The 18,964-nt window shown below is 34.4% G+C and overlaps 3 protein-coding genes across 3 annotated transcripts; 1 reads left to right on the top strand and 2 right to left on the bottom strand.

The window, feature by feature from the left end:
* Positions 1–4,460: 4,460 nt before the first annotated feature.
* LOC137812831 (uncharacterized) lies at positions 4,461–6,520 on the bottom strand. Its single transcript, XM_068615053.1, has one exon. It carries the CDS (start codon positions 6,307–6,309, stop codon positions 4,633–4,635), a length of 1,677 nt encoding a protein of 558 aa, XP_068471154.1. The 5' UTR covers positions 6,310–6,520; the 3' UTR covers positions 4,461–4,632.
* A 2,773-nt stretch (positions 6,521–9,293) lies between these two features.
* LOC137812830 (probable 3-hydroxyisobutyrate dehydrogenase-like 1, mitochondrial) lies at positions 9,294–10,988 on the top strand. Its single transcript, XM_068615052.1, has one exon. It carries the CDS (start codon positions 9,557–9,559, stop codon positions 10,562–10,564), a length of 1,008 nt encoding a protein of 335 aa, XP_068471153.1. The 5' UTR covers positions 9,294–9,556; the 3' UTR covers positions 10,565–10,988.
* A 1,364-nt stretch (positions 10,989–12,352) lies between these two features.
* LOC137812829 (hexokinase-1-like) lies at positions 12,353–18,964 on the bottom strand. The gene is made up of 9 exons (XM_068615051.1): positions 18,400–18,964; positions 17,424–17,574; positions 17,164–17,346; positions 16,898–16,972; positions 16,551–16,706; positions 16,345–16,443; positions 16,140–16,270; positions 13,327–13,408; positions 12,353–13,111 (listed from the first exon to the last, which is right to left on the bottom strand). The coding sequence occupies exons 1-9, from the start codon at positions 18,669–18,671 to the stop codon at positions 12,764–12,766; spliced, it is 1,497 nt and encodes a 498-aa protein (XP_068471152.1). The 5' UTR covers positions 18,672–18,964; the 3' UTR covers positions 12,353–12,763.

The raw sequence follows: 18,964 nt of genomic DNA, 5'->3' as shown, positions 1-18,964 counted from the left end.
AGAAGAATGGCAGCTTGCAAAGATTGATGTGCTTTCATTTATAAGCCAAAAAAGAAAGAGAGAATGAAGGAAGGTGCCTTTCTTAGGATCCGAATCTTTTTTCATCTGTCGCTTTTAGTACACACAACACAACCTTTTTTTTCTTTGTCACTTAATCACTTCACAGTACATGCCTTCTCCTATCACTTTTTGGTCATTATTACACTTACATGAAAAGATCAATATTTTATAAGGTATATTTCTGGTAAGCATTAACATGTACTGTGTTCAGATGTTGATGTTCCTCAAGTTTTAAAAAATGGTAGCAGTTTCCTCTTGGTTCCTTCAATAAGACAATTTGATAATGTGGTGAATGAAGTTTAATATCAAATAGAGAAGTAAACAATAGTGTCCCATGTGAGAAATCCGTGAAACATGCATGCTCTTCTATTCAAGATTGAACAGAGAAGCAAGTAGAAGGTTGCAGGGTAATAATTAAAAGAAAACAACATTGAATGGAATTGTGACTTGTGTATATAATGTTATATGTAAGAATTTTGTAAAAAAGTGAAGTAAGAAGTGAAGAAGAATAATGAAGAAGAAAGAGATGGGATTTGGTATGCATGTGTAAGTGTCCCCACCTTATTCACATGGCATTGCCAGCTATTGCTTTCGATGTTCTGATGGAATCCCACTCATCAACTGGCCCATTGCAATTTTGTTCACAACATTATCTATGGTATGATTTGCAAAGCACAATTACTTCTTTGCTATCCTTAATTATTTATATTCAGAAAATAAACATTAATCTCTTCAAGTGATCTATTTGAAGAACTACTTCCAATGAAAAATTAGCAAATAGTGAAACAGGATTAATCTTATCCGAAAATAGTGATTGGAATGTGAAAAAGAAAAGAGAAAAATGAGTATTTGATAATTTATCATTATGTTCATTTGTGGTTCAGTCCTTCAAAAGAAGATGAGTAAAGCAAACTTTGAATTCTAATGGATGAAGGGAGTTCACATTAAATATACAAGTTGGAAAAATAATTGGCCGTACAACGAGTTTGGGCTAACTCAAAAATCATGTGACCTCCATGTATTTAGAAGAAATGATGTCTCTTTGCTACTTTCTGTTGGGATTGTGACAAGTTAAGAGCACATTCACTTCAACTTCCAAAAATAATATGTATCAAGGAACAAACTGATATTCATTGAACTCTTAAAATTGCAATGCTGATGTACGATAATAAAAACTATGAAAACATAAGGACCAAATGAATTCTAAGGAAAGAAACAAAAACATCTCCTTATCTTAAGGGTCATCTAGGAGAGTGATTTTTCACTGTGTTGTTGCTGTGTCCATATATTTTTGAATGATGAGGCTCTTGCACAGGGAGCTCTGTTCTCTTGTCCCTACTCTATCCTCTTATCCCCATAGTTTTTTGTGGGCCTGCATATATACCAGGAAGAGAGAGAGACAGAAAGATAAAATTTCCTTATGGTTTTGATCAACTCTGATCCTATCTGAACAATATGTTTTTCCTCAATTGAAGTTAACAATTGTTTATTGTGCGGTGATCTATAATTAGATGACAGTACTCTATGGTTGTTGAATTCTTGCTAGTTGCTATTAATTGAGATGTACCACAATGTGTTGATGTATTCATAAAACATGTAATCCTTGTTAATATCAAACTTAATCTGAGCTAATCATAGGAACAGATCATGATAAGATGAAGTGGTATGTAATGAGTTATTGTATATAAAGAAAGAAAAAAATCCTGGAGGATCATCTGTCTAAAGACATTTTCAAGCTCATTATAAAAATTCTCCTCTTTTAATGGAAAACAAACAAGTCCTAAACATAAAAATGTCAGGGAAAGAACAACCTAAACAAAAATTCTGAACAACCACCTAACAACTAGAGGGACACAACAAACTAAACATGTGTGTCAAACAATAAGAGGGATGAGGTGAATTAAGTGTGCAGCAGCAGGCAAACAAGTACAGGGTCATAGCAAACCAAGTGCAACCTCCAAATAACAAGGGTGTGTGAAGACAAGTGCAGCTACCAAACAATCAAACGAGGACATAGCAATCACAAATTAAGGACAGCCACTTCCTCATGCACCCAATAGAAGCTCAAGCAACACTCCCCTTTCAAACATCTATTTTGGAAAGATCATTTGAAATGTAGTTCTACTTTCCAGATTACCCTTTCTGTAATGAAAGGATGCTGACTAAGCCAGCAAACAAACAACACAAAGCATTCAAAAGAGAGATCCAAATACTAAATAAGATATAAAATATTGGAAGACAAACAAAGTCAGTAAAAAACTAGGGTCAGCCGAAGAAGTAAAGAGTAGGGACACTGACAAAACTCCATGGGACATAGTTAGGGTAAAAATAAAGACAAAAAAAAAACATATTATTGAAGGAGACACACTCAAGTCAACATGAGGTCCAAAGCTAGCACATATTTGAACAAAGGCAAGGGAGTACAACAATGGAGACAAAAAAGGAGATCTGAACTTTCAGAAATCAAGGTACATAACAATTGAGCAAAAAGTCAGAAAGTAAAATATTTTCAGGATAAAGTTGTAGAAAACAAATTAATTTCATTTTTTTTAAAAAGAATGAAATTGTAAACAGTTGGACAAAGAGGATGACACTGCAGACTGCTCCACATATGTGGAGGAAAGAAAAGACATGAAAGAAAATACTCACTGAATTAATATTCCTAGAAATATATCATAATGTCTGAATACTTTTTATATATTCATAAAATTGAGGAATAGAGAAATTAAACCAAAAAGATAATTTAAAATGTGATAGAATATGATAAGACACTTTTGTATATTCTAACATTTATTAGTGTAAACTAAGGCATGTCTTGTCCTGCTCAAGACATGCAGAAGATGTTTGCATGATAAGGGTCAGGAATGAAAATTGGTAATGCTCCAGTTATATTCTGATATTAGTCCTATATGTTATATAATGTCTTTCCATAGTGTTTCTGGTAATACAAACCTTGCAAGTGAGTGAAGTATGAAATGAATAAATTAATTATTGGTTGCCAAAATACAAATATCTAAAATGAAGCTAAGTTCCATCTTCAGATTATACTTAATATTAAGAATCGGTGATTAATTTATCAAATTTAATAACAAAGAAAATGTTTCCAATCATACAAGGGAAGATTAAAATACACTGTGTATAAATACAAAAAAAAAAGTATTTTCTTTAGAGAATTCAGGATAAACCATCACGTGCAGAACCTTATAATGCAAGGCCTAGTGTATATCATAAAGCTCGATCTGCTGGAACTGCAACTGCATGGCAACAGTTATCAATCACCATATTCAGAACCTAGTTCATCAATGAGACTGTTCACAACCTGGAACTGTAAAAATAGAGAAAAGAAAAGATAGATTGATTTCAACAGAACAGAACACAGGAGAGAGAACACTCTTTCAAAGGTTTCCACTTCACAACTATTACTCTCCTTTTCCAAAGGGGTAGTACTCAATTTACAAATGATAACAAATATGAATCAATTCCTTTCCCTCCAATCTTCCTATTTATTTATATCACTAACTCCCTTTACCTAACAATATTCTAACTATGCAAAATTAACTACCCCTTTCCCACAGTCCTAAAATATGCCAAAAAAAGATCTTGATGCCACATGGATGTCATGCTGGATGGATTGAGCTCAGAAACCACTAGAAGCAGTGAAGAATTAAAGGTGGGTGTTAGGGCCCAGTCTGTAACTAAAGCCCAAGGGTCTATTCAAGACAAAGAGCTGCAATAGAAGTTAGTCAGACATCTGTTGAGTTGAACCTTGAGAAGTGGTGTTTGGTGCAGAAGGGGATTGCTCTTGAGGACAGTCCTCTACTGATTTTATCACAGAAAAACTATATCTTTCCTACTCTCTATATTTGTTCTTGATAATTTCAGTTTGAAAAGATCTCAGGAGCCTAACAGTGGGTGTTGTTGAGCCTGAAACTTTACTCTGTAAGAATGGGTAAGATACATTTTGCAAACAATATGACAATAACATCGAATGCAGAAAGTAATAACATGTATAAACCAAAAGTCATTCAGATCTTCAACTAGAACCCGAAAGAAAACTGAACAGGTAAAAATAATTAGCACCCGTTAGATGTTGTCGCCTGTCGTGGAGTCATAGAGATTCAGCTAAAGTAAAGACAATAAGCAGGCCACCGACTTCATGTTATATGGAGGCAATGAGCAAAATACAGGAAAAGAAACAGCCTATTTGAGTTATAATGAAAAATCACATCTGAAACTTAAAACAACACAATTCAAGTTAAAAATAACACAACTATAAACTAATACAAGTTCAATGTGGTAAGCAAAAAGAAGCCTCAACTTTTAATTTAATTGATCAATTCTCTTTCATTTGAATAATGATGTAAAATATATTTAGCCTTAAAGTTATATTGTAGTCAAAATTGTGGACCGACTCCACGGCCGGACAGACCAACTTTCTTAGATGATTGTAATATGAATACATAATCAAATTATGAAGAAGGAGAAACTACAATGTATTCAAAGAAATAAAAGCTGTGCTCCATGGGGAAACACTAGGTGAGATAGAACTAAATAAATTGAGGCAATGCAGTCTCACTCAGACACATCAATCTGTTTATTGTCCTCTGGCAATGAATCCACTAAATTTTTCCCAATTAAGTGGTGAACAAGAACACCTGCTGCAACACTAACATTTAAGCTTTCCACGGCCAAAAATGATAGAAACTCTTTACCAGAGCTCTGAGCATTCAAACCATTACTTTCACCATCCAATTCACTAGTATTTGGGTCATGAGGAATGTTCCCAGGAATCCTAACTAAATGAGTGCATGATCTCTCCACCAGTGGTCTCAAACCAGTGCCCTCGCTGCCCAAAACAAGAATAGTTGGCGGACCAGGCACAACCTCATCCAGAGAAATAGCTTTGGAGGACACAGAGCCCCCAAGAACTCGCCAACCATTTTCAGCTGAAGATACCAAGAATTGCATCATATTCTTGCAATATCTAAGTTCCATTAACTCAAGAGAGCCTGCGCTTGCTTTGCTCACAACACCACTCAATGGGGCTGAATTCTTGGCACATAATACTATCCCAGAAGCTCCAAAAAAGTATGAAGACCTAATTATTGCCCCTAAATTCTGTGGATCAGTTACCTCATCCAAGGCTATCCAAAGGGAACCCTTCCCTTCATCTACAGAAACAGGGTCCAATTCCTTTATTTTCACCATCTCTAGTGGTGAAGCATCTAAAACCAAACCCTGATGAGGACGGTTATCAACCACCATATTCAGATCATGTTTTGATGCTTCTTTTACACTCAAATCAAGCTTCTCAGCAATCTTTAGAACTCTCTCAAACCCTTTCTTGTCCTTCTTCTTCCTATTATTGCTACTCAAATCCAATCCTTCTTGAACATATAATGCATAGAATTCCCTTCGATCAGCTGACAATGCAGCCAAAACTGGACCAACCCCATAGATCCCTTCACCAACAATCTTAGGAACAGTGGATTCAGTGGCCTCTTTCCATGTCTTTCTACCCCAGTCCTCCTGCTTATTCCATCTTCGAAACTCGGGTCTCTCCATTCCAACTTTAGCCCCCACCGTCCCTTTGAACCTATTCTTTATGTTATCCCACCTTGGATCATCAATCTCCTCCCCCATTTCATCATCAACTTCTTCCTCGTCATTATCATCATACTTCACATACCTCTTACCATAATCACTCCTGTGCTCTCCAGCCTTCTCAACCAATCCCCTCTTCATTTCCTTACTAGCAGCAGCTGATGCACCACCCTTCCTGGAAAATGTTGCAGCTGCTGCTGATCTCGGCTTAATTTCGGGAACTGTTGTTTTATGACTTTTATCCAACCTTTCAATGGATTGTTCCCAAGAGGACTTACTACTCATCTTCTTTGCTGAACCCTCCTGAATAGAGCCTCTAATCCTAGTCATCTTTGCTTTCTCCACCACCTTACCTTCTCCCTGAACCTCATTAGCCACTTCTAACCAAGGAAGTTGTTTTTCGCCACTTCTTGCCCTATAATATCTTCTAGCAATTTGAAGCATCAACCCATATGGATTTGCTAACTTCCCCATTTCCGAGGTTCCAAAGTTATGTGAAGTCGGGATCTTTAAGATGGGGTTTTGATGATAAGCAAGCGGTAAAGATAGGGACATTAAAGCGTGGGGTGAAGTGAAGCATTTGGGTTGCGAAGAGAATTTAGCGGCGAAAGGAAATGCCTGGGCTTTGGAGATGCTAGTGTACATTGAGGTAGCACTAGAATAACTATGAAGTCTTCAAAGTGAAAACCCAGAGAAGAATCTCAAGTGTTGATAGAATGGATTGAGGAAGGAACAACCATGTGAATTAAAGAAAAATTTCAGTGAAGTTTTCAAAATGAAAATGCCTTATCTTTGTTTCCTTTACATTGACGTGCATTAGGAAATTAGGGCAGACAGAGACTACATACAAGCGCCGATTTCTGATGGACAGTTAAACGACATCGTTTTATTCTCTGCTATACGAATTATTTTAGTACCTGATGCATGCAATGGTGTATTCTAATAGTTGGAGGTTGGATTTTTTAATAATATATATATTGTTGTATATTTTTTAATGATTCTTCAAAAATAAAATAGTGATTACAGAACAACTGATAAATAACTTATGGTATCTTATGTTATTAAAATATATGAGTGATTTACAAGATACAAATAATAAGTTTATAAAAAAAATAGCAGTAATGATTATAAAAATAAATAAGACATAGATATATGCACTAAGATAATATGTCCTCTTTATATATTTATAAACAAATGTTTGAATTTAAAGTTAATTATGGAAGTTTTATACATGATGGTAGGTAAAAAAAAAAAGTTTTTTAATCATAATAACGTGTTATTTAGTATTATTTTTTATTCGTGTGTAAATTATGATCAGTTTAAAATTCTTATTGCTATATAACTAGTAATATATGTTACAATAACATCGAATTATTCTCATAATTGATAAAATTATTTCTTTTAATAATTTATTGTGTATGAACAGAAAATTAACAAAACTTGTTGTATAACTATTGTAATAAAAAAATCGAGTTAAATTTTACATAAATTATTTTTATATTTACATTTTATTTTTTTTAAACATCATAGAATTAATATTTATTTATATTTTTAAAATTATATCATATGTTAAATTGAGATTATTTATATTGTGTTGTTTTTAGGTATGTACAATAAGGAGATAAGAGAATCCAACTATTTCTTGTGTTTATTTCAGAAGTTATTTTGATGTTGTGTTTGGATTGAAAAGGGAGTAGAGAAGTGAATTTGTAAAAACTAAAAAGGATATGGAAAGTTATTTAAATTGAGAGATTATATAATAGATTTGTGATAATGATTTATTGAAATTTGGGAGCGAAGTGATAGTTATAAGAAAATTTAGAAATTATTTAAATATGTAAAATATAAGTTTACAAATTTATTTTTGTTATTAAAAAATATTTAAATATTATGATTTTTTTTTTGAGTTAATTTAATTTTTCTAATATATAATATCCATAATTATTGATATTTTTTAATAAAAAAAATTGTGTTAAATTGCAATAAATGTATTACAATTTATTAAAAATAATGAAAATAATATTTATTATTTTCTATATTTTTTAATTTTATATAATTATATATTTTTTATTGTTATAATTTTATTTTATTATTTATAATTATATGTTGTTATTAATGGTATAATTAAATATTTTTAAAATTGTTAAATAAATTTATGTAATATTTAATTTTGTATATTATAATAACATATACACAAAGGTATTTGATAAAAACAATAATTTTACATACAATTAACACAAATCTCTTTATTTAAGTGAATAATTAAAAAATACTTCCATTTTCACTCCATCCACTCTCATACTCGGTTTGTTTTTAGGCAAGGAGGGAAGACGAGGAAATAAGTATTTTTTTTATGTTTTGTATTAATTTATCAACTAATATTATCATCATATTTAAATTTTTAACTTTAAAAAAAAAAATCTGAAACAAGCGTTTTTATCATATGTTTTGCCAATTAATTGTTATGAGGTAGAAGGAAAATAATCCTAATTTAATATTGTTGTGGCAATAAATAGAGAAAATGATACACGTCTCTTTTTTATCTTAATGTATGGATTGAAATTTCATTATAATGTTCTTCCATTATAATGTTCTTCCATTGAAAAAGAAAATGTGCACAAATAAAGAGAAGACTGTCACAACAAAATTTAAACTTTTACTTTATGTTTAACGTTTTATCTACTTTAATGATTTATTATAATTTTATTATTTGTCACGTCTTATTCTAAATAAATAAAATATTAAACACTAATGAAATAACACAAAGTATATATGAAAAGAGGAGGTAGGTGTTTTATAATTCACCATCTCCATCACACAAAAGAATTGAACTTATTAACAATAAACTTCAAAGCAAGTAGTGAAGTCAATGATAAAGATAGCCAATGAATAATAATATCATCATTAATAAAAACTATAGCAATTAATTTTAACTCATTGTACTTTTACATATAATCACATTTCTAAAGTTATCCACGAACTAACATTTTTTTGTTTTTTCTCTTAGAAGTGAATAATAAATTCAAAGTTAAGGAATTTGTTAAATTATAATTTTAAATATAAATTTATCTATTTGGTTCGATAAAGAAATATAATAAAATAAAATTTCCCTTATTAAACAATCACATCTATATCGATTACATATATAAAGCGAAGAAGTTCTATAATCTAATCTGAAATCAAATTTCCATATATCTATAATTCAATTAAAAAATTTAATATTAGTTTATTTCACATTACATCCATAACAATAAAACTATTAACATATATTAAAAACATTGCGTTTCCAAATGGGATTAAACTAACATAATGATTCTAACACTCTGCATCTTACTCATTCTTTTCAGTTAGACTTATACGTTTTTATTTTTTCACTCTTTCTTTTAGTTAATTTTGATCTCGAATGATATCGATAAAAGACACTTTGACATTCAAGTTCACTTTGACACTTGGTATTCAGTATTTAGTATTAGATAATTACATGCTTGATTTTTTTAGATTCGTAGTATTTATTGATATAATCATTGTGAATTTATTGTTGCTAATGAACCTAATAAAAGTAGATTAATAAACGTTCGATTATTAACCAACTTCATTGTTAGTTATGTCGATCAATTTAGATCGAAATCGGATCAAGTAACAAGTCAGAGTATCGATTATACGAACTTACCAATACACATTGAAAATAAAAAATAAAACAAGAATATTCGACTTTAATTACAAATAATACTTCACGTGATGAGTCAAACTCAAACTAAAGCCAAGTTCTCCTTTAATTGAAAAAAGAAATAAAAATAAAAAAAATTCCTAAGGTTAACAACACAAGTTACTCAACAGGATAATCGGACCCGAAAATATTACCGATATATATGTGGCAAGCAAAACAAAAGACATGCCACTCCCCTCTCTGCAGCTAAATCTCCGCTTCCTCCACCATCGTATCCACCACCACCACTCTTTCACCGTCCGACACTTCATGGCCGCCGCGCCCGTAAGCCCATCGAACACGCGTGTGGGCTGGATCGGCACGGGCGTCATGGGCCACTCCATGTGCGCCCACCTCATCCGGGCCGGCTACACCCTCACCGTCTTCAACCGCACTGCTTCCAAGGCCCAACCTCTCGTCGACCTCGGGGCCCACTTCGCTTCTTCCCCCCACGCCGTCGCCGCCCGCTCCGACGTCGTATTCTCCATCGTCGGCTACCCCTCCGACGTCCGCTCCGTCCTCCTCCACCCAACCTCCGGCGCGCTCGCCGCCCTCCGCCCAGGCGGTGTCCTCGTTGACATGACCACCTCGGAGCCCTCCCTCGCCGCCGAAATCGCGGCGGCAGCCGCGGCTAAAGGCTGCCACTCCGTGGACGCCCCTGTGTCCGGCGGCGACCGCGGCGCGAAGAACGGAACCCTAGCGATCTTCGCTGGCGGGGAGGAATCAACGGTGAAGAATCTGGAACCCTTGTTTTCAGTGCTGGGGAAAGTGAACTACATGGGGGGGAGTGGGAAGGGGCAATTCGCGAAATTGGCGAATCAGGTGACGATAGCGTCGACGATGGTAGGGCTGGTGGAGGGCATGGTGTACGCGCACAAGGCGGGGTTGGATGTGGGGTTGTACCTGGAGGCGATTTCCAGCGGCGCCGCCGGTTCGAAGTCGCTGGAATTGTACGGAAAGAGGATCTTGAAGAGGGATTTTGAAGCGGGGTTTTTCGTGAACCACTTTGTTAAAGATTTGGGGATTTGTCTGAAGGAGTGTGAGAATATGGGCATTGCTTTGCCTGGTTTGGCTCTGGCTCAACAGCTTTATTTGTCGCTTAAGGCTCATGGTGAAGGTCTTTTGGGTACTCAGGCTCTTATTTTGGTCCTCGAGCGACTCAACAACGCTTCTCTTCCTCCCTCCAATGCCTGAAATCTCAGAACACAACTCTATGGCATAATAAAGTTTGGTGTGAACAATGTTGGGGTTTATGTCTTGAGCTAATGAAAATGTTTCCTACCTGCTGTATCAGTTACTTATGAACAACTTATTCTATTTTCCATTAATGTTTCACATCATGGAAGTGTAAATTGCAGAATGCATAGAAGGAGGCTGATACCAAATTGGGGTGCCAGCAATGGCATTTCGCTTTATTCGAGTTTTCCAAGTGGATGGCATAGAAAAACAATGGCTATGAAGAAAATGAGGTTGATGTTAGGTTTTTGCTTTTGCTTTTCCTTATTCCACATTCGTATGCACTCTTCCTGTGGTTCTCATTTTTCTTCTATTTTGATTGTGTTTTCTAAATCCACTGTCTTTGGTTGTGAAATGAGATTCGACAGGAATGATTTTTTAACTTGAGAATTTGTTATTGGGATTTAGTATTTGTCTTTGATTTCACAATAAGGTGGTACAGTTACCGATATGAAACTAATGTGTTTTGGCGAGTCATATTTCTTCAAGAAAGAGTTTTTGGTTTGAATGAGTTGAAACACTTATACTCACTTCACTTGTCCGCAAAATGTGTTACATGAGGCGGATTTAAAACTGTAGTAGTTGTATCTATTTCTGTAAAAAATGAAATAATAATGGGGGTGCTTACTTATTTCCTGTCAATAAAGCATTTAAGAAACAATTTTCACCAGCCCTGTGTCAATTCATTAGTTAAAAAAATAATCACACACCCTTCCAAAATTGAAATTATTCTGCCTACATGTTCTTCTCTCACCTCCTCCATAAATTTTCATATTTCTAAAATTGTCATTTTCTAATATTCTATAATTTAGAAGTATTTTTTCAAATTTATAATTAACTTCGGAATTACATGATTCCAAAGTTTTTTTTAATTTTTATATGTTTTTTTTCAAATTTATAATTAACTTTGAGATTACATTACATGATTCAAAAGTTTTTTTTAGTTTTTAGATTATATAATCAAAAGTATTTTTTCTTTAAATATGTATCTAGATGGGGTGGCAAGAAAAAGGATAAAAAAATATTTTTACTCCCTATTGGACCTAATACCATTTACAAAAGTGTAAAAGGTACTCTATGGAACAAAACCTAGACTGCATTGCAATTAATCAATGACATTTCAAGCGGAGCGTTTATATTAAACGTGCACATGTTGTATGGGACAGGCAATACCAGCATAGTTTTTATATAGTTTTCTTGTGTATTTAGGTTTTACATTTTAAAATTGAAAAATATATCCTACAACAAATTCTAATAATCAATACATGATATTCTCACTTTTTTTTTATTTATGTGAATATTGTTACTTTTAATGTTTTTGTGTTAAAAGAAATTATATTTGTCTAAAAAATATATTTTTTATTAAGTAACTTACAAAGAATAAAAAAGATTAAAAAATCATAAATGATATATTCCAAATTGTAAAAATCCAAAATATAATCTTCAAAAGGTAAAATTAGAATTTCAATACATATGTGTTGCAGCTTCAAATTACAAGGGTGCAAAACAATTTCCTAAAAATTGATCTAATTTCAGAGACACCAGGAAAATTAATTTATAGATATGATAGACAACCAGCCAGTGTCGTGTCAACCATTGTATATACTAAATTGATATACTTAGCATACTTTGTATAATTTTTCAAAACTAAGTTTGAAGTCTGATATTTATGTATTTTCATAAATGGCCTGATAGAAACATGTTTACTTTTCTCATGAACAAGAAAAAGAGAAAAACAAATCCAAGGAAGGTAAATCACTGATAATAAAATTGTAATACCTCGCGTGTTTCATACAAGATGATGATAAAATAGTATAACAATAGTAACAGCAACAGCAACAACTCCTGAGTCTTCACTGATAACTCAGAATGCTTTGAATAAAAAAGCATTTAGGCTTGTGAATGCATGAAGTCCTGATTTATTCTCGTTGGCTACATTCCGCAAAAGGTGAGACTAGTCACTCAAGATTAAGTTTATATCTTTGATATTATTCCTTAACGAAGGAGAAACAAACCCGGAACCAAAATAATGAATGCCCCAGTAAGAAGAGAAAGCCCTCCTATGGATATGATCTCCAAGGCATCATTTCTTCAATGTGTTGATCTATTTTACCTAAGCAAAAAATGAAACTAGTATTACATTCCCTTGGCAATAATTTAAGACTCCTCCACTCCCAAATACTGGGAGTGAGAAGCTGCCAGAAGGGCTGCACCAATGCCTGAGCCATCATTAGCATGCTCAATGACAATGGTCTCAGCAGCCTCCTCTCCCAGCAATTCCTTCAGTGTACTCTCCAGGCATTCTCTGAATTTAGCATAGTGTTCAAACAATCCTCCATCCAATGCAATCACCGACTTTTGCTTCTCCCCAACCTTAACTGTGTCTCTTCCTAGTTTCTTGAGGATGCCCAAAATACCAGCGGCAGCAAGGCGGGCCCCGCGAGTAGCAACAATGTCACATAGTGCCACAACAATCTTCCTCATTTTTAGAGATGTGTTCGAGATCTGACAAAATGAGGGGTATTAGAAGCACCAACTTTTATAGCCCTTAAACATATTCAGAATGCTTTTTATTTTGAAAGACAGGTCACAACGAATAGGTAGTTTAGTTTATCTTATCATCATTCTAAGTTCTGGCCCCTCACATCCAAGAAAAACAATTTATAGAATGATGTGAGACATATAGCAGTATTTCAACGTGAGCAGAAGAGCTTGCATACCTCTAATATATCCTTTAATTTGTTTCCAACCACTTTCAGATCAGAAGTTGTGTCGTGGTGCATGGCTGACATGTCAGGTGTCCTGATTAAAATGATGTCAAAACTCCAAAAGTGAATATATGTTGCAATTCAACAAGGGGAAACAGGTAGTCTAAGCAGTGTACTCAAGGGAATGAAAGCGAATATGAGAAGTGAATACAGTTTATGAAGATTGATTGGTATGAGCACACAGAGAAACAGTTGAAAATGAACAGACTATCATTTCCACTCCACTCAGCAAAATCTTTCGTCACACTTTTGGATGAAAAGGGTAATGCCAATAATGCCACAAAAAAATTCTTACTGGTTCTTCTATCTTAAGCTTATACATAGTGAACAATATTATCATTTATCAGTAAAAGATATTTTCATCTACATCCACGCTTTTAACAGAATAAATGAAAGTGTTTTAATATTCTCTTATCCCCATTTACACGGCATAAAGAAACAGTACTAAATCTTTCCCCACCACTTTCACCTTTTCTCTTATCCCCATATCTCCTACCAACTACCAAGCAAACCCCAAAAGAGGCAATGACAACGCAATCTTGTATGGCAGCATTCTTGACTTCATTTACAAGTTCCAAAAAGAATTGATGCACAGGTTAGTTAATGGAGTGACCTTGGCCATAGATTAACAACAGAACAACTATAAAGCAATCTTGAGAAATGAGGTTTAAGTAGAAAAGTGGGGGAACAACACTTTATCAAAAGTGGTCCACACAAAAAGTCTAAACAGAGCATGCATCTTAATTTGCTCAGGTTTCTGTGTAATTCATGCAATTAAACAACTAGGCTAAGCATCAGAATCATTATTGGCATGTAGATATGCAGTAAAAAAAATACTCCAAATAAACATGGACCAATATTGACAGGTATCATCCAAGACAAAAAAAAAAGTGACTGCTTGGTGGCAGTAATCCATTCCAGATAGTGGGGCGAAGCAGCCAGCCAGACCCTATAACCGAAATGGCTGGATAGCACATAATGGAATGACCACAATTTTGAAGGTTATAAATATAAGTTATATAATTTATACTAGTCATATACTTGAACATTAAAAAATATATACCAATAATTAAGTTGTAAAAAATTGTAGTTTTAAGCTAAGCACACAAGTCAAAGAACAAAAAAAAAGAGACAGAACAGTGATGGAGACGAAACTAATTAACAGTAAGGGATAGGTGGTGACCATGGTAAGGAAGATATGATAAAATAAGCAAAGTACATCCTATCTTAATCCATTGTTTTGTGAGACACTTAGATATGATAAGACAACCTTATCACCTTATCCTATCCCATTTTTTTCAACAGTTGAAGTTTATCTTGTGATGAATGCTATGTTGGAAGCTAACAGGATAAGATTAAAATATTTTCCACTTAAGTTCGCTCCGCACACTTGTCCCCTTACTGTGTTTTCTTTGCACTCTCTCACTGCATCACTTGTGCTCCTTTAATCAGTGGCAGTTCACGAATCAAGTTATCATCACATCCATATTCCCCTTGTCATTTTAAAATGGGAATGAAATTTCCAAGGGTATAAAATATTTACATTACGTGTTATACTCTTTTAGTTAAAATTATTTTGCTACTTTACATAATTTATTTATAACTTCAAATTCAATACATGATTTAAAAATAATAGTTTTACAATTCAATGCCTCCTTATTAAAACTATATATGTATAGAGAGAAATAACTTAATTAAAAGTATGTAATTTTTTTGTTGCTCGTATGTTTTTTATAATTTAAATATTACATAAAACTATCAAAGTTAACTTCTAAAAAATGATATGCAATTGTATCACAAGGGTAATTTTGTCATTTATTATGACTTCTATCACATGCCACTATTTGGTGCTAATACTATTTAATTGTTATTCTGTGTCTACCAAAGAGATGATAATACTGTTTAATTGTTATTTTGTGTTACCAAAGAGATGATAATACTATTTAATTGTTATTCTGTGTCTACCAAAGACAGGATAGGACAAGAGCTTATTGGATTCAGATCATGGTGTTTTTGAAAAAGCTTATTTACAACTTCTTTCTATTTGTCTTATGACATAAGCACTTATGTAAGTGTTTGGAAGAGCAGATGAAAATGGTTTATGGTCTGTCCATAAGCTATTTTTGGTTTATTTCAATAAGCTCTTCAAAATAACTTACTAATATGAAAACAATTTAACCTTATTTTTTTCCCTTTGGTTATCAAAATAACTTAGACATAAGCAAATCATTCAGTAAGTGCTTAATAAGTAATTCACACACTCTTATCCTATCATTCCATATCCTATCATGTTACACAAACAGCACTAAGAAGACCAGAGGAAAGAAGGGACAGAGAAGTGAAATGAAGGACCTATGTTGGTCTGTTAGACAGAACACAGGGAGCTCCATAGGAGAGTACAGAGCAGAAGGAAAGAACAAGATAAGGGTTCACTGGAAAGTTGGAAACAACACCAGAACTGACTAGTATGGTTGATTTGACAGAAACAAAGGTGCACTTTGCTAGCATTGCTGATTGATCTCATTCTGAACTTCTCGTGACAGCAACATAGTGGGTCTCTCTCTATCTCTCGAAATAAGACTGAAATACACACACACAGACCCAAAAATAGAACCAGTGACCCAAAAATAGAGAGAGACCGCAATCCATATTCACAGCCATGACTCCCACAACACAAAAATGCTTGAGTCTAAAATAGCAGCCTGTGGCCACTGCTACACCAGTGCACTATTAACAACTACGATTGCTGGTATAAATTATCATACCTAAGTATGAAAGGAACTTTCAATTTGGGTGGAACAGTATCTCCAAAAAAGTCAGCTTCTTCGGCCATCTTCAGCAAAGCTCTCCTAACAATCTCCCCCAAATACATGCCCGAAATCAATTTCTCAAAAATCTGTGAATAATAGTGGAATAATGTTAGAGATGCACTAGTTAATTATAAAAATGGACACTGTAGAAGATTGTTACCTGTTCTCCAGGGTTTAAACTCTCAGCATCAAGAGCTAGATCATATTCTGTAAGGGAAAGATATGATGATCGGAAATTGCCCCACTCCATGTTTATAACCTATAACATTTAGAAATAATCAGAGCATGCTTTGGCACCAGATAGTAAACAGGTAAAGACAACTCTTTCACAAGAAATTAAATCTCACACATTCATAACCTACTTACCATATCTCCTGATTTTGGTATAAGGCCGTGCCATTTTGGAATAGCATGTGCACGTTCTACATATGCTGCATTTGTCCCAGTACCAAGAATCACAGCAGCAATTACATCCTGATTGTAGAATCTGCCTCCAGCTAATGTTCCAATGGTATCATTAACCTAGATCAAATCAGCAAGTTAAGTTTCATTTCCAGTTTAATATATCAAACCACCAAGAATGACTTGAAATAAATAAAAACTGACATAATAAAATTTTATAACTCAAAAACTCCATCAGACACAAACTGGAAATCGTCATGCTCAAATCCTAGCCATAAAAATAATACTAAAGAGAGAAGAGTGAGACTGACTAGAGCAGCAATTCGCATATCCAGCCCAATTTTTTCCATGGACTTGGTTAGTTCTCCTACCACATCTTCACCAACCTACAAACAAACCATGAAGGAGAGACTGTCAGATTACCATGCTCAGTCAGAGAATATCAGAGAAACAACAAGAAATCTATTAAAAGAGTTCACTCTCTAAAACTGAAAGTTCCTCTGGCTAAGACGCAGTTTTGAACTATCATGAGGTAAATATTGTACTACTTGAATACAATGAAGGCAACAAGAATTACCGTATCTTCAATATTAAAACCTTTAGTCCACTTAATTAGAGTCCCAGATGAAATTGATGTTTGCCTCACTGGGAATGAGAATGTAAAACCCAGTTCTCTTTGTCTGCCAGGGGGAGGATGAAAACCTTCTGGTTCTGCAGCAACAAACTTGGCAAGAGCTGATGCTATAAAATCAAATAATGCCTGTAACAACATAATGAGCATGTATCAAAGTGTAGCAAGGCTTAATACTCTAATAGATTTTCCCATAACACACTTACCTCTGAAGTACCAGTCATCAATTGTGGAGGAATTGAAACTTCTGCAAACTCCTGGCCAATAACACCTTTGTCTTTCCCACCCAGATGTACACGAAGGACGCGGAAGTTTGTGCCACCAAGGTCCAGTGCATAATAGAGTCCTTCCTCATCCCTGTAAATAATGGATATAGTGGACAATGAATCAACTCAGAAGAAATCTTTAAGAATAACTGGTTCATATTTCTCTCTCAGCATCATGAATGCAGATTCTTCAAACCGGAATATAAACAATCAAATGGTTTAGTAATAAACCATTAACAATTGGATAGTACTTAGTAAGTGCTATCCAATTGTTAATGGTTTATCTTACTACCATGAATGATATCTTGGTAAGCTCCTCCAATTTAATCGCGTAAATTCTGAACTGCTAAAAAGCAGTATCATTCTGAACCATTATGACAAATCACGTTCGAGTTTCAAAACCCCGGATTTACAATAAACAAAAAAGCTCTAATATTTTCTCTTAACATTCCAATAATACCAAAATACGATCATAACGGAGATAATGCATATAACACCTACTGAATTACATAAAAAAAAAGGTTAAAAAAGGGGCAAAAAGGTATATAATGAATGAACTAATACACCACTGATCCAAATTTGCCAGTTCACCATATCAGAATTCAGAACGTAAAATAAACAACAAGCAGATAAAAAAAACATAAAAAAAAGGGAAAAGGAAATAGATTGATTAACCAAAAATCCATTTAAAAAGTCAAATAAAACAACAAGATCAATGTTCCAGAGAGCAAGACAAATAGACAGTCAACAAATCCGGGACATCCTGATCCTCAAGTGCCTCAAACTCTTTCTATTAAAAACTTTATTTTGAAAAAAAAAAATTAGAGAAAGAGACAAAAATACATATTTTATTAATATCAGTATCAAAGTGCTAACAGATGGGAAAAAGGAAAAGAGAAAGGATAAATCTACGAACCCAGTAGGGAGATTATCGACGAAACTGATCAACATGTTAAGCTTGCTACCACCTTCAGATGCGAGACCTGCGTGCATCTCGACATCCATGGCATCAGCCACTTGTCTAAGCTTTGCAAGTGGGGTCCCACTCTTTTCCTCGAACTCCTTCAATATCGCTATGGCGCGACTCCACTTGCGGGAACTAATCATGCGGTGGCGCACCACCAGCGCCGCCGCGGCGCAAACGGCGGCGGCGCAGACAACTGCAGCTCCCACCGCGACCTTGCCCATGACAGCAGTGGAACAAGCCGAATCCCGCAAAGTCGGAAACTTTGTCCTCTGAAGAATGAAACCCAGATTAGATTTTAGTGGGGAAGTGAGAGATTGTTGTTATTGGTGCACATTGTGGGAAAGTGACACTAGCGTGGCCTTGGGGGGTTAGGAAAGAGAGGTGAAATGAAATCAGACAGACACACACAACAGCTACACATACATATACATCAAATACTATTAAACACAGTAAAAAATAAAAAACAACACAAAAATTATACTAGATCTGTCTCTCAGCTTCAAATACAAGATTA

The sequence above is a fragment of the Phaseolus vulgaris genome, chromosome 2 (assembly GCF_000499845.2).
Source record: "Phaseolus vulgaris cultivar G19833 chromosome 2, P. vulgaris v2.0, whole genome shotgun sequence".
Lineage (NCBI taxonomy): Eukaryota > Viridiplantae > Streptophyta > Magnoliopsida > Fabales > Fabaceae > Phaseolus > Phaseolus vulgaris.
The sequence above is the reverse complement of the archived record's forward strand: the minus strand, read 5'-3'. Positions and strand labels throughout refer to the sequence as shown.

Bases quoted from the DNA above. Each gene is read 5' to 3' on its own strand.
- LOC137812831 (XM_068615053.1), bottom strand. From the start codon at position 6,309: ATGTACACTAGCATCTCCAAAGCCCAGGCATTTCCTTTCGCCGCTAAA.
- LOC137812830 (XM_068615052.1), top strand. From the start codon at position 9,557: ATGCCACTCCCCTCTCTGCAGCTAAATCTCCGCTTCCTCCACCATCGT.
- LOC137812829 (XM_068615051.1), bottom strand. From the start codon at position 18,671: ATGGGCAAGGTCGCGGTGGGAGCTGCAGTTGTCTGCGCCGCCGCCGTT. The intron at 17,347-17,423 runs GTAAGTGTGTTA...ATGTTGTTACAG, and splicing joins TGATGACTGGTACTTCAGAG to GCATTATTTGATTTTATAGC. The intron at 16,444-16,550 runs GTAAGTAGGTTA...TAAATGTTATAG, and splicing joins TACCAAAATCAGGAGATATG to GTTATAAACATGGAGTGGGG.